Consider the following 16,283-nt stretch of genomic DNA (forward strand, 5'->3'; position numbering starts at 1 on the left):
GAGAGAAACTGTTCCCATTGGTGGAAAGGTCAAAAAGCAGAAGACACAGGATGTTGGGAAAAGAACCAAAAAGTAACAGGAGGAAAACCTAAAAAGCACCAAATGACAATGATCTGGAATGTACTGCCCGAAACTTTGGTGGAGATTCAATTGTGGGTTTCAAAAAGGAAATTGGTTAAGCACCCAAGGGCGAAACGATTTGTGGGGCTACGGGAAAGAGAATGGAATTGCTTGTACAGAGAGCCGACATGGGCTTGACAGGTCGAATGACCACTTTCTGTGCTGTTACATTTTATGATTCTACATGCAAGGCTGAAACAAAGTCCAGCCAATAACTGAACCCTCTCAGCTACAGGTAGGCAAATATTTTGCATGGAGATGCATCCTCATCCATGGAATTTTCAGAGTTATACCTCAAACTTTCCAGCATTCTGTTTGGTGAAAATGAACGTGGTCCAATTATCCAACTACTCCAAGGAGTTGCTTGGTTGTTGAAAGCTTCTCAAAATAAACAGTTGAGTCAATGGATAACAGAAATGTCTATATTTTGACAAGTAGTTTTCTAACCAAGGATCCTTCATTGCCTGGCCACCCACCTTGAATCACAAGCCAGCAACGGGCTTAATTCCATTTCCAACACCTACACAAACACCCCATTGAACAGCATTCTTGAATTATTTTGGTCTCAGAACTGATTACAAAATATACCCTAGCTTAAGCAGATTATATCAATATTGAAGGATTTATTCCATTTTAAAAGCTCACTTGTGTGTTTTTAATATAGCACCTGTCAAAAACAACTTGTGCAATAATTTCTAAGTGCACTGAAATGACAAATGTTGAGCTACCAAGTTATCAGTTTCACCTATGTTAGTAGAGGAAGGAATACAAGCAAATTCCCTGCTCATTTACAATGGCATTTTAACAATCAGGACAACTGGGCCTTGATTTAATATTCCATTCAAAGGATGAGATTTATAGTAATGCAATACAGCATTGGAATATCACAGATTGTGTGCTCAAGCTTGGGGTGTGGATTCAAGGCCCACTCCAATCTGAATCCAAAGCCAGAGCGCTCTTATCAGAGAAATTTGTAGAGATGAACACATGGGTAGATTCCATGTGACCAGTTCACTATAATATAGGCTGCAGCAAACCACACCTGGTTGTCAATGGAGCTTGAAATTATGTATTTTTAGCTTGGTTTTAATAGGTGAAACAACTGCACATTTTCAGCTATAACAAACTCAAGTTACATGACGCCAGACACTTAAATAAAAGAGCCAACCATAGTTACCAAACCTTACCATACACTTTTCCTCCATGTCAGTGGAGAACTGCTCCAATTTGCTCTCATAGTCATTCATTTTGGAACTTAACTGCATATGAAGATCCTATAAATTTAAGCAAGCAATGTCATTCAGTCTGTTTCAGTAGTTGGAGGTAATCCTAGTTTAAGACACAAGGTAAATATAAGGGAAAGCAACAAATGGTAACTACGCAATAGATATCCTTCGTGGACTTAAAAACAAATCCATGGCTTCCTCGTGGCTTAACAAAATATAGAGCAAATATTTGAACCGCACAGTCCAGGTATGTCCAGATTCAATCCCTTATCTGGGTTGAACAAACACTAACAGTTTGCCACTGCATCCTGGGCTAGACAGTCAGTCCACACACCCAATTGCTACCCAGCGACCCCTGTCAGAGGACAAAGTGCAGGCAGGAACAGGCTTGATTGCAATGCCCACATGGTTAAATAATTTTCCAACACAATCAAGCTGACTTAAGCAACGGTCATACATGGACATTATCAGCAGAGGCCATCTGTAAAACCATTCAGGATGAGGGAAAATAAAATCAAGAACAGACAAGTTTTTTTTCTCCTGTGCAAACAATTACCTGAATTTGTTCATTGGCATTATCCAAATAAGCTTGCAGCACTTTATTCTCTTCACGCAACTCCTCTGTTAGAGCTAGTTAATAAAAAAAAGATCGCTTTAATATATTTCTGAATGGGCTCTTTCTTTGATAAATATTGTGCTCATGATAAAGTGGCTCTTTTAAAGTCAAAAACCCACAATTTTAGCCAATATTCCCAGGTAGAAATAAGACTAACTTTTTAAGATGGACAGACTAGATGCTGGGATGATGTTTCCTCTGGCTGGGGTAGTGGGGCGGGGGGGGGTCTAGAACAAGGGGTCACAGTCTCAGGATATGGGGTAGGCCATTTAGGACTGAGATGAGGAGAAACAAGGGTGGTGAACCTGTGGAATTTTCTACCACAGAAGCTGTGGAGGCCAAGTCACTAAATATATTTAAGAAGGAAATAGAGATATTTCTGGACTCTGAAAGGCATATGGGAAAAGCGCAGGAGTACAGTGTTGAGATAGAGGATCAGTCATGATCATTTTGAATGGCGGAGCAGGCTCGAAGGGCCAAATGACATACTCCTGCTCCTATATTTCTATGGGAGGCAGTAGGACAAGCAGTGAAGGAGAGCAAACAACAGTATGAACAAACAAATCTTAACCCTAGTGAAAACCTTAATATGCCTGTACGCAAGTCCTTTTAAAAATAACATGGTTAGATATCATGCAAAATTGCTTCAAACATCCAGACTTAAACTGTTAAAGTTGTCAATTTGTCAGATGGCTTCTGTGGTATCCCAACTCCTGACCAAACAATTATGACTTTGTTGACGTTCTGCTTTAAAATACTTAGTCCTACAAGCAGCTGAAAAGAAATCCAAGTGATAATTGGGACTAGAGAACACATTGCTATGTGAAATCAGCCCTTCCAAGTTACCCTGAGTTCTATTTAGCATTTTATTGCTGCAGGCACTATAGCTTCAGATGTGTCTGAAATAGACAATATAACTTGGACTTGAACCACAGCTTAGAACTTGTAAACTTTTTGGATAAATCAGTCAAAGCTTTTCAAACTAAGGTCTACATGGCTATAAAATTCGGCATTTGTTGATCTATTAGCATGTTGCTCTGTTGATTGTAATATCAAAACATTTTCCAGAAATATTCCACTTTCAGTTGAGTCTATAAATGTATAAATTTCATAGGTCAAACTATTCATTGTGGCAAGTTAATTGCATGGAGGCGAAGTAAAAATTCTCAAGGATGCTTGAATCATTGAATTGTCTTGAACATTACCATGAAATTTGTCCATTTCGATTTCCAGGTTCTCATTATGGGCTTTAGTATCCTGGTGCATTTCTTCTGTTGGGAGAATGGACAAAGAGTGCAGCTAACTGTAATTTCAGACAGACATTATGAGCATCTGATAACACAATGTTACAAAGTTGCCTGAGATATAGAGAAACAGTTTGGAGCCCTAACTGCTGAAAAATGCATACCGCAAGAGATCAATATGTCCAACAAGACCAAATTGTTTTGCAATCTTAAGGAATAAAGTACAAAATTTAGCAAACCATTTCAATTTAAACAGTTTATGAATGGGAACTTACCCAGTGATCCATTTCTTTCTTGCAATGCAGTCACTGTAGCTTTGGAAGCTTCCAGGTCAGCTTGTAGAAGCTTCACTTGACCTTCCAAACTAATTTGAAGATAGCTGATCTCCTGTAACACAGGATTTAAATAGATATAAAGCAATAGGGTAACATTCATATGGAACACAGAAAAAAAAGTGTAGCCACCAGGTACATCAAATGTTGAAACAGGAGGGATACAGCATGCAGAAGTGTACTGGAGATGTGTGATGTGCCCACACTGCAAGTGAAAGTGGCAAGAAATCAGGCTTTGTGCACCAACACTCAAACGCACCCCAAATTTTAATCACTGTTGTGCCAAATTCATAAAAAGGATGAAAAAAATGCACATTCTTACCCCGCTCAACATGTCTACATCAGCACATAATTCAGGCTTGGGCTGATAGGTGGCAAGTAACACTTGCCACACAGAAGTGCCAACCAATGACCATCTCTAACAAGATTGAATGTCACGGGGAGCTGGTTAGATTCTATGGCACTACCATTGTTGAATTCCCCACCATTAACTTCCTGAGGGTTACCATTGACCAGAAACTGAACTGGACTAGCCATATAAATACTTTTGCTACAAGAGCAGGTCAGAGGCTGGGAATTCTGCAGTGAGTAACCCACCTCCTGACTCCCCAAAACCTAACCAAGATTGTTAAAGGCACTTCCTAAAAAGTTTACCCTTTGACTGTTTCAATAATCATTCTAAATTCTTGCCCTAATTCCTGGGCCTAGTTACTGAAATCACAGGATAATATTTTAAACCTACTAACGCATGGCATGCCATTAATCCATGCAGCAAAACAAGATATTACAGGCAGCATAATTGAGAGAAATAGAAAACAGTCTAATAGACAATGTAGACATGGAGAAAAGGGTTCTGGAACTAAAGGCACAAATATAAAATACAAGCGTCTGAAGATATTACATATGATCTTTAAATTGTGGAACATTTCACTTATCCTTTAGAGTGAAGTTAGCATTATATGCCTAGATAGTTCATACCTTCAGGATTTCTTGCTCCTGGGAAATTAGAAAACAAGATTTACAAAGAAACATTACAACATTGCCATAGTTTGCAAGAGTTCAATGCACCATATGTCCTGAGGATGGGAGAGAAGGGGTGAGGAGAAAAAGTCACTATCCCAGAGCATCAGTTGGTTTAAATCAGGAGTGGCTAACCACATAATCCAGGAAAGGCTCAGGTTTGATCTCCAGGATGCAGATTTAGCAGTTGGGAATGGGTGTTACAGTTGTTATCCATGTTCGGATTCTCACCCATTTGTTTTTGTTTAAAATGGTGAAATGTTAGGACTTGATAAAGTGTGAAGTTATCCACTTTCAAAGGAAAAATAGAAAAGCACAATAATTTTTCTAATCTCTCACCATTTTTAAAATGTTATTATTCAGGTGGAACCTGTGTGTCTTTGTGCACAAATCACAAAAATTTAACATGTGGTTATAGGAAACCAAAGGCTACGTAAGCCTGTATTACAAAGGAATTACAGCATAAGGGTAAAGAAGTCTTACTGCAATTGTACAGGATACTGATGAAAACACACCTGGGGTAGTGTGTACAATTTTGGTTTCCTTACCCAAAGAATGGAAATTCTTGCCTTCAACAGAGTGCAACATAGGTTTAGTATGATTCCTCGGATAAGTGTATTGTACTCCGAGAACATTTTGAGTAGATCAGGCCTATATTCATCAGAGTTTAGGCTGAAAGGTGATCTCACTGAAACATATAAAGTGCCTAAGGGGTTTGGCAGGGTAGATGTTTCCCCTAGCTGTGAAATCTAGAACTAGTGGGTCAGTCTCAGAATAAAATTGCTAAATAAAAGGCATTTAGGACTGAGTGAAGAGAAATATATTCACGCAAAGGAATGTGAATGTTTGAAATTCTGTACCCGAGAAAGCTGCAGATGCTCAGTCGTTGGGTATATTCAAGGCAGAGATTGATCGAACTTGGGAATCAAGGAAGGTACATATATTGCTGAAAGGTGTAGTGAGCCAGGAGGTCAGCCACATGAGTCTATTGAATAGCAGAGCAGGCTTAAAGGGCCGAATAGTCTACTCCTGCTCCTGTTGCTTTTGTTCTTATAAAGAGAGATTTAGGGGTTCAGGTACAGAAAATCACGAAAACCTAGTGGACATGTACCAAAATAATTTAAAATTCTAATGGAATGTAACTCTCTCAAGAAGCTTGAATACAAAGGGGTGGAAGATATGCTTTTACACAAAATCAGAACTGCCACGGTGCACAAGGAGGCCATTTGACCCATCATGTCTTTACCAGCTCTCCAAATGAGCAATTCACTTAGTGCCATTCTCCCACCTGCTCCATGTAACCCTGCACATTGTTCCTTTTCAGATAACAGTAATTCCCTTTTGAATGCTTCAGTTAAACCTGCCTCCACTCCACACTCAGGCAGTGCATTCCAGTCCTTAACCACTCACTGCATAAAAAAAGTTTTTCCTCATGTCACTTATGCTTCTTTTACCAATTACAGTCATATAAAGTTCTGGTTAAACGACATCTGAAGTAACTTGCAACTTTTTTTTGGGCAAATTCTATACATTTTACAAAGAAATACAAGGTGTGACTTGACTGCCAGATTAAAAATCCTTCAGCTATTGTACCCATCATTTATCAATAGTGGAAGACATTGCACAACTGCACACTTTGAATACCGGCTGCGCAGAATCATCGATGTAAACCTCATAGGAACAGGGGGCAGCCAGTTAGCACCTTGAGCCTGTTCTGCCATTCAATGATATCATGGTTGATCCATATCTCAACTCCATCTACATGGCTTCTAACCTTCAGCAACCTTCCCTAATACAAATTAATCGCTCAGTATTTACACCTTCAGTTGACCTTCAACAGTTTTTTGGAGAGATAATTCTAGACTTTCACCGTGAAGAAATACTTGCAAACATCACCTCTCTACAGCATTATCCCAAGCTTCATTACCTTGTCCTTAGCATCAGTCTTATTCTTCACTTCAATCAACTCCAAGCATAGGGCATTAATCTTCTTCTTGGTACCATCGTCAGAAAACTGAAGGAAACAAACAGCAAATATTACAGAGGACACCTCACCTTGCACTTCTCTCTCAACTCCTCCAATGTTGCTAATTTATCAATTTGTTTATCTGACATCCAGCCATTGTTTTCGATCCCCGCTCAAAACACTTTTCCCCAGCTACCAACTCCAACCCTCTCCCTGGCAAGTTTGAAATTAATTAATCTGTTCACAATCTTAGTGTTACATTTGATCCCAAGATGAGCTTCTGACCCCATATTCATGCCATCACTAAGACCTCCTATTTCCATCTCCATAGCATCACTCGACTTTGTCCCTGTCCCAGTTCTTCTGCCGATGAAACCCAAAATCCATCCCTTCGTTGCCTCTAGTCTAGACTAATCCAACACTCGCCTCCTGACTCCCCAGAGCTTGTCCACCATCTACAAGGCACAAGTTAGGAATGTGATGGAATACTCCCCACTTGCCTGGATGAGTGCAGCTCCTACAACACTAAAGAAGTTGAACACCGTCCAGGACAAAGCAGTCCGCTTGATTGGCACCACATCCACAAACATTCACTCCCTTCACCACTGACGCACAGTAGCAGCAGTGTGTACAAGATGCACTGCAGGAATTCACCAAGGCTCTTTAGACAGCACCTTCCAAACCAAAAACCACTTACCACCTAGAAGGGCAAGGGCAGCAGATAGATGGGAACACCACCAACTGGAAGTTCCCCTCCAAGTCACTCACCATCCTGACTCGGAAACATAGCACCGTTCTTTCACTGTCGCTGGGTCAAATCCTGGAACTCCCTTCCTAACAGCACTGTGGGTGTACCTGCACCACATGGACTGCAGCAGTTCATGAAGGCAGCTCACCACCACCTTCTCAAGGGCAACTAGAGATGGGCAATAAATGCTGGCCCAGACAGCGAAGCTCACATCCCTGGCGGGTCTCTCATATTCTGCCCCTCATAAACTTGAGGTCATCCAAAACTCTGCTGTGTGTGTCTTAATTTGCAACAAATCCTGTTTTTCTATCGCCCCTGTGCTTGCTCACCTATAGGTCAAGCAATAACTTTGATTTTAAAATTCTCATCCTTATTTTCAAATCCTGCCTTAGCCTTGCACCTCCCCATCTCTGTAATCTCTTCCAACCTCAATCCTCATATTTGCACTCCTAATTCTGGCCTCTTGTGCATTCCCAATTATAGCTGCTCCACTATTGGCAGGCATGCCTTCAAATGACCAGGCTCCAACTCAAATTCCCTGCCTACACCTCTCAATCTCCCTTTCCTCCTTTAAGGCACCCCTTAAGAACTACCACTTTGTCTGACCTTTTGGTCATCTGACCTCATATCTCCTTTTGTGGCTTGATGTCATACCTTGTTTTATAATGCTCCTGTGAAGCACTTTGGAACATTCTTCTACATTAAAGGTGCTAAATATAGTTGTTGTTTTCTTCCCGACTACCTACTTGGAGTTAAAGGAGCTTATCAGCTCAACTGTGTACAATTCTGTATTGGCCCTCTTCCACTGTGGGAGACCTCATTTTGGACATCCCACCATGTTTTTTGAGGTAGCAAATATTGAAACAATAAATGGAGTTGCACGCCATGCAAACTGGGGAAGGAACAAAAGGCACTGATGGGCAGCTGAAATAGATAGAAGTGTAGAAAATTCTTACACTTCCAAATCTGTAATGAAGGCATCAATATACTATATATATCTTTTCTCAGCCACATCAGCAGTAAAACTTAAAAGATACATTTGAACCCAGAGAGTCAACATATTGGAGTACAGTATTCAATTTCATAAGTGCAAATATACATGCCATGGCAACAAGAGAACAATACTACAATATCAAGAGTTGCAATAAAATCAGTGCGAAATTCTAACTGACCAGGTGAGAGTGATTGTAGGGTACAGCCATGATTAACCAATACCTTTGTTTTGAGTAACTCATTGGCTTTGTGGAGATCAGCAAGTTGTCTTTCTAGGGAAACAACAGTGGATGTCAGGGATGTTTTCTCTCTCACAGCTGCAGTTAGTTTACTTTCAACCTTCTTCACTTCCTCTTCCAGGGCCTGAAGTCTTTTGTCCTGTTCCCCTCGCTGTTGCAGGAGGCAACGGATCTACAATTGTATATTAATTTTATGTAAGTATTTCACTATATTAAAAGAGAATTGCATAAATGCAAGTCAATATAGATGCAAAATAAGCACAGAACTTCACAGCTATCCACAAAATATTTTTCTGCATTTCTCATGTATGGACTAGAAATGGCCATTTATTGACTAAAGATATTAAAAGTTTGACAATGATCAAAGAATAAAAGGATCCGAGGTTAATTACAGAACCTAAGGGTATTTAATACATAAGGAGTGAAAAGCTCATTTCTTGTGACAACTCTCAGGGGCTAAGTAATTTGCTGTGCAAAACAGGGCAAGACAACCAGGGTTTTTACTTCTGATTACCCCAACTGGAAACACAGGTGCCCATGTCTTCTGGACAAAGGGAGAGAAGCAAAGAAAAGCACTTGAACACTGCATCTGGCAACAGCTAAGACGGCAGCTGTGAGTGGGTTGTTCTAGTTTAGAATGCATTGGAAATTCCTGTCAGGCTTTTCTCCAACATGAGAGAATCTAATCATCTCCCCCTGATATTTCAACAGCATTGCCATCACTGAATTCCCCACCATCAACACTCTGAGGACTACCTTTGACCAGAAACTTGACTGGACCAGCCATATAAATACTTTAGCTACAAGATCAGGTCAGAGGCTGGGCATTTTGCAACGAGTAACTCAATGAGTCCCCAAAAACAGTCCACTATCCACAAGTAAGTCAGAAGTGTGATGGAATGCTCTTCATTTACCTGGATGGGGTAGGTCGAATGCAGAGTTGAGGCCACCGTCAGATCAGCCATGATCTTATTGAATGGCAGAGCAGGCTTGAGGGGTTGGATGGCCTACGCCTGCTACTAATTTGTATGTATGCTCGATGAGTGCAGCTCCAACACTCAAAAGAATCCAGGACATCCAGGACAAGGCAGCCAGATTGGAGTGCCCCTCTCCACCTCACCCCACCACTTAAACATTCAAACCCTCCACCATTGGGTGAAGGATGTGTATCATTAACATGACGCACTTCAAAAATTCACCACCATCCAAATCTTTGACCTTTACCACCTAAATCAGGGCAGCAGACATATGGGAACACCATTACTTGCAATTTCACCTCCAAGCCACATATCATGCTGACATAAAGCTATAATTGCCATTCCTTCACTGGTTGCTGGGTCAAAGGTCAGAGTCTACTAGCACTGTAAGTATACCAACACCACACTGATTGCAGCATGTCAAGGCGGCAGCTCATCAGCACCTATTATGGATGGGTAACAAATGCTACCCTTGTCAGCAATGCTCACAATCCATGAACAAATAAAATAGCCTCCATCCGTCTATGGCAAAATCAATAGTAATGGTTAACATTTAACTGCAATACCATTTCAGACATGCATCACCCACTGCAGCCGAGAAGCACTTAAATACTAACCTCTCTCCCAGTTAAGTTGCCCTCACATTTCATCCCATAGGTCAGGGGTAATTAAGCTCACCTAGAGAGCAAAATTGGTCCTGGGAAACTGTCGAATCCTCCAACTCATTACTAATTGTTTAAACATCTGCCATCTCCTTTACCAGTCCATCTCCTCACCCTCCCTTATCCCCCTGTTGCCTGTCTCATCTGGGTCCTGTTAGCCTTTTGTCCTCCAACTCCTTGACCAGAATACAGCACTTGGTCTCAACTCCATGTGCAATACAACATTTTTTTTAAACTTAGGAAGTATTGAATGTTGGTTGCCTAGCACTGCAGTATGATATTAATTGTGGAGATTCACCTCAAAAATCAAGTAATTCCATTATTTTCTCTGATGTTTTAATCCTAATTTTGAATGATTTACCACAACCCTACTTCTGGGCATTACTTTTCACATTAACAGCAAAAATAGACCCAGGTGTTCTTTTGTAAATGTTAAATGTTAGTAAAAATCCACTTGCCTCTTGTTCCAACATTTTCTGCTTCTTAAGCTCCAACGCCAAGGTTGCATCCTTCTGGGCACTGGTCTATAGGCAATTCACAGAAAAGAGGCGCACCCATTAAAAATGAACAGAATGTCTGCATTTAAAAATATCCATTAACAGGCATGTCTACAGAAAAGTGCTACATTGTAGTGATAAATGCACAGTCATTTGCACGCAACCTTGAACTTATAACTGGATGGTGGCAAATGACACTTGCTGAGACTCCAAGATATGAATTTACTTACAGTAAACAACAGGGTCCTCAGGTCAGCCAAAGCTAACACTTTGATCCATTTACATGGAACAATCTCTCAGACAAGTTTCAAATATTTGAAGCATAAAGACACAGAACTCTGGAGTAGGCCAATAGTTGCAGTCTGGGATAGTTCTCACGTGGAGCAGGCACAGATACAATTGTTTTCTTCTGTGCCACAACCTCCACAGTTCCATGTTGCTAAATCTTTGGTTTTCAATAAAATAGATAACTTTCACCATCTCTGGTAGCCCAGTGGTACAAAATAATTTAGTGTCAATCTAAATGTTAACTGTTGGTAAAAGTTCAGCTGCCTCTTGTTATGTCTGTGCTGAGTTACTTAATGCGCTGATCAAAAACAATCAGGAGGAAGAGAATGAGAGCTCCTGTGAACAGCAAACACCCCACTAAATAGCATCACATAATTAGGATCAGAACATACAGCCTATTGAGCCTGCTCTGCCATCCAATAGTATCATGGCTGAACTTTACATCTTTTATAATGCTTCATCCCAGGGTTGTAAATGGTAATAGCTTTTTGGCCTGGATTGACAAGAACCTACTTCTTCAGCACCGGCATTCATTGTCAAGGGCACACATTACAGACACCGCCCCACTCTGAGAAAGGTTGAACACCTAACTACAGACAGAAGCAGTTTCAAAGGCCAAAATTCATCAGGACAGCAAAGGTGAATTTATTGATAATGCAGTTCCACAACAATGATAGCAATTTAATCAGCTTATAAGCAAAGCATTCAATAGGAAGGGAGATAATCAATTGTTTAAAAAAAAGTTAGTCTTATCTACAAGTGTCAAACAAAACCAGAGACAAAATCCACTACATTCAGAACCAGCAGACTTTGTATTGAAGAAAATATACTTTGAAGTTACTCAATGAATTAGTTTTACTAACTGTGCCAAAGCTGAGATTCTTCCGTGAACTTGCTGGTGATATCAGACCTTTCTCAGTTTCAACCGTCACCTGGTTTCCTGGATCTGGAAGTAAAGAGAAAGTTACTAGAGGAACATTTTAAGCACAATGCTTCCACTGTATCAACAGATTTTGGTAACACAAAAGAACGATGAATTTATTTTTGTAGTCTAACTCCTGTGAAGGATTTACCATTCATTCCTCAAGGCATACACATCCCACTGTTCTCAACCTGATGAACTCTCACATCAATCCAACATAATTTCATATCACAGTCCATACTTGTCCACAACAGAATCACTGACAAATCTAAACGCCCTTAAATACAGATTTGATAGCCAATTGTGTAATGAAGCAAGCTGTAAGAAAGCAAAGGAAACCCATGAGCAACTTACCTAGCCAGCCAACACATGTTCATTTACCATGCCATGGGCAATGAGTATAATCAACATTGCTGCTATGGCACTCATACAGAAATGCACGGTAGATAAATATACCAGGTTGCATTCCAAAATAATGCATAAATATTTGGAGATACAGAATCCTAACAAATACTCTACAATTATTTTAAATATAATTACAGTGCTCAAGAACTTTCATAGCACCATCTGCAAAATTAAAACCATTCAGATTCACCTCTGGTTAAATCAACAACTTTCACTGAAAAGAAAATATACACAGGAGGTACAGGAGATGGTAGTTTGAAGCTTTCAGTTTAAGTGATGGATGTTATTAGATATGGGGCTTCTATAGCGATTTGGGTATTTGTATCAGATCAGCTATAAACCAGGTTTTTTATTTTACTTTATTTGTTTTTACTATGCGGGTGGTAGTGGCAAGGCTGCATTTATCGTCCATCCCCAAGTTGCCTTAACAACCAAGTGGCATACTGAGCTGCTTTAGAGAGCAATACAAGTCAACTTGTGTAGGGTTGGCATAGGCAATTTATGATAGCAGAAAAAGTTATCAGCCCACCAGGTTTACTGAATTGTCATGATGGGATATTAAAATTCAATGTATTGCTAGACCAGTGCCATAAACACCACAGCAGCAGATTTTAAATTTCAAACTTTTACAGGTCCACGTCTGTTCTGCTATCTCAGTATTCTGGGGAAAATTAAATTTGCATAAAAATTTTTTCCTACCTTTTTGCTTTTTAAATCGGTGAGCTTTTTCAAAGGATACTGGGCCCTTGGAGCCCTCCACCTCTTTAATATCATAGTGACCTGGTGCAGGGCCACAGCCTAAAACAGGAAAGGAGATACAGCAAAGACAGAACAAATGAGTGTTTTTGGCCTTCCAACAATAAAAGTGATTTAAAAGCAACACTATTACAGCGCAGGGAGATTTTTTTTAAAAAAAAACAGTTTAGTGCTGCATGCAATACTTCAGCTGTAGCCTGAAAACTCTATTAAAGGTAGAGCACCACAGACCTGGAGAGTAAACATCCTATTTCATTGAGATAAAAAGGAAGCTGTACAATGTGTGTTGAATGCACTGTCACCAATCTCCTGACCACATCACAGATATGCACTATATCCATCACACTACAGTCTAGAACTTTAGACCAACTAGTTGTCTCTATACCTCTAGGTAACACCAGCCAGCTGCTGTTTGACATGAAGGTTTGGGTCGACAAACGACCAGGGGCAGTCATTGTACACAAGTGCTAGGTAATAGCCATCTCCAAGACAAGCCCCAATAATCTAGCGCCTCAACCAGCCAATTTCCCACCTTCAATATATTGGGAGGGACCATAAGTTTAACTAGAACAGCCCCATCAATATTGTCTTTAAGTGTGTTATACTAAACTGCCTTATTCATGATGTCAACCACAATCCTCCCCACCTACCTCTTTAAATAAAGGTAATTAAAATCTCTCTCTGACCAAGCTTTTGGTCACTGTTGCAAAACTCTCCCTTGCAGGCTCAGTGTGATGCCTTACATCTTTTGGCCATGTCATCCCCTTAAAAAGCACTAGATAAATATGTATTGTGGTTGAAGGGTATGTGCAGGCCAGGAATCTGTTGCTGTGCCTTGGCTGGGGACAGAGTGTGGTCAGCACAGGAGGGCCTCTCTGGCCCAGGATACTGGGACAGAACTAGTAGCTCAAAACTAGGTACGAGGCATTGTAGGCCATCAGCAGCAGAACTGTATTCAACCACAATCTGTAACCAAATGGCCCAGCATACCCCTCTCTGCTGATACCAAGCCAGGAGACCAACCCTGGCTCAATGGAGGTTTTTATTTATTCTTTCATGGGATGTGGGTGTCACTGACAAGGCCAACATTTTTTGCTCATCCCTAATTGCCCTAGAACTGAGTGGCTTGCCACACCACTTCAGAGGGCAGTTAAGAGTCAATCACATTGCTGTGGGCCTGGAGTCACATGTAGGCCAGACCAGGTAAGATCAACAGATTCAAAAATAGCTAGAAAAACTCAGCAGATCTGACAGCATCTGCGGAGAGGAATACAGTTAACATTTTGAGTCCGTATGGCTCTTCATCAGAACTAAGAAATATAGAAATGAGGTGAAATATAAGCTGGTTGAGGTGGGTGGGACAGGTAGAGATGGATAGAGGGCCAGTGATAGGTGGAGGCAAAGAAGAGATTGCCAAAGATGTCATAGATGGAAGGACAAAGGAGTGTTGACGGTGGTGATATTAGCTAAGGAATGTGCTAACGATGACATTAAGGGTAGAAAGCAGGACGAGCAAGTGACAGATAGCCCTAGTGGGGATGGGGGGGGAAGGGATCGAAATAGGCTAAAAGGTAGAGATAAAACAATGCATGGAAATACATTTAAAAATAATGGAAATAGGTGGGAAAAGAAAAGTATATATTTTTTTAAATTATAAATTATTTGAAAAAGGAGGATCGGAAAGGGGGTGGGGATGGAGGAGAGAGTTCATGATCTGAAGTTGTTGAACTCAGTATTAAATCTGGAAGGCTGTAAAGTGCCTAGCCGGAAGACGAGGTGCTGTTCCTCCAGTTTGCGTTGAGCTTCACTGGAACATTGCAGCAGGCCCAGGGCGGACATGTGGGCATGAGAGCAGGGTGGTGTGTTGAAATGGCAAGCGACAGGGAGGTCTGGGTCATGCTTGCGGACAGACCGAAGGTGTTCCGCAAAGTGGTCACCCAGTCTGCGTTTGATCTCTCCAATGTAGAGGAAACCACATTAGGAGCAACGAATGCAGTAGACTAAATTGAGGGAAGTGCAAGTAAAATGCTGCTTCACTTGAAAAGTGTGTTTGGGCCCTTGGACGGTGAGGAGAGGGGAAGTAAAGGGGCAGGTGTTGCACCTTCTGCGGTTGCATGGGAAGGTGCCATGGGAGCGCATTGAGGTGTAGGGGGTGATGGAGGAGTGGACCAGGGTGTCCCGGAGGGAACGATCCCTGTGGAATGCCACAGGGGGGGGTGAAGGGAAGATGTGTTTGGTGGTGGCATCATGCTGGAGTTGGCGGAAATGGCGGAGGATGGTCCTTTGAATGCGGAGGCTGGTGGGGTGATAAGTGAGGACAAGGGGGACCCTATCATGTTTCTGGGAAGGAGGAGAAGGCGTGAGGGCGGATGCGCGGGAGATGGGCCGGACACGGTTGAGGGCCCTGTCAGAACTCACCAAGGCTCCTTTGACAACACCTCCCAAACCCGCAATCGTCACCATCTAGCAGGACAAGGGCAGCAGACACATGGGAACACCACCGCCTGGAGGTTCCCCTCCGAGCCACTCACCTTCCTGACTTGGAAATATATCGCTGTTCCTTCACTGTCACTGGGTCAAAATCCTGGAACTCCCTCCCTAACAGCGCCGTGGGTGTACCTACACCACAGGGACTGCAGCGGCTCAAGAAGGCAGCTCACCACCGCCATCTTCTCAAGGGGCAATTAGGGATGGGCAATAAATGCTGACCTAACCAGCAAAGCCCACATCCCGTGAACAAATAAATAAAAGCTGTTGCTGGGGCTGTACGGACACAACAAGATCCGCCTGCAGCGCAACTTCACTGCGAGACAAACACAGGGCGCTTCCCCGGGACCCCCACTCTGTCTCCCAGCCTCGGGAATATTCCCCAATAACTCACCCACTTTGTCATTGAAGCGTTTGATCGCTGCTCTGGGGAACGACATGACTCCAGCTCAATCCGGGTCTCTCGCCAACCGCCGTCCGTTTGAATTTGCGGTCACGTGACACGCCGCACCAATCAAAGGACTCAGCAGCGCCAACCGTCTCCCGCTCCTTACGTAACCATTGCTGCCCCGCCCCCTCCCGGTTTACCAGGTAACTTCCTCCCGCTGCCCGCAGTAACCCTTCTCTCTGCCCCTCACTCTCCCAGTGACCCCCCCCCGCCCAAACCCCTCACTCTCCCCTGGTGACCCCCTCCCCAAGCCCTCACTCTTCCCCGGTGACCCCCTCCCCAAGCCCTCACTCTCCCCCGGTGACCCCCTTCCCAAACCCTCACTCTCCCCCGGTGA

General features: G+C 42.2%; 1 protein-coding gene across 3 annotated transcripts in view; it reads right to left on the bottom strand.

Annotated features, from left to right (window-relative positions):
- The window catches only part of hmmr (hyaluronan-mediated motility receptor (RHAMM)), a 41,361-nt gene extending 25,384 nt beyond the window's left edge, over positions 1-15,977 (bottom strand). For 2 of the 3 annotated variants that reach the window (XM_078551129.1, XM_078551127.1), the window contains exons 1-11: positions 15,893-15,967; positions 12,955-13,053; positions 11,792-11,874; positions 10,602-10,667; positions 8,488-8,676; positions 6,486-6,572; positions 4,517-4,534; positions 3,482-3,593; positions 3,168-3,233; positions 1,903-1,976; positions 1,308-1,394 (exon numbers count right to left, since the gene is read on the bottom strand). In XM_078551129.1, coding sequence (XP_078407255.1) covers positions 1,308-1,394; positions 1,903-1,976; positions 3,168-3,233; positions 3,482-3,593; positions 4,517-4,534; positions 6,486-6,572; positions 8,488-8,676; positions 10,602-10,667; positions 11,792-11,874; positions 12,955-13,053; positions 15,893-15,938 — 927 coding nt within the window. In that variant the 5' untranslated portion in view covers positions 15,939-15,967. Of the gene's footprint in view, positions 1-1,307; positions 1,395-1,902; positions 1,977-3,167; positions 3,234-3,481; positions 3,594-4,516; positions 4,535-6,485; positions 6,573-8,487; positions 8,677-10,601; positions 10,668-11,791; positions 11,875-12,954; positions 13,054-15,892 lie in introns of all 3 variants that reach the window. The other variant, XM_078551130.1, reaches the window with a different exon arrangement.
- Between the last annotated feature and the right edge of the window lie 306 nt (positions 15,978-16,283).

The sequence above is a fragment of the Cetorhinus maximus genome, chromosome 10 (assembly GCF_964194155.1).
Source record: "Cetorhinus maximus chromosome 10, sCetMax3.hap1.1, whole genome shotgun sequence".
Lineage (NCBI taxonomy): Eukaryota > Metazoa > Chordata > Chondrichthyes > Lamniformes > Cetorhinidae > Cetorhinus > Cetorhinus maximus.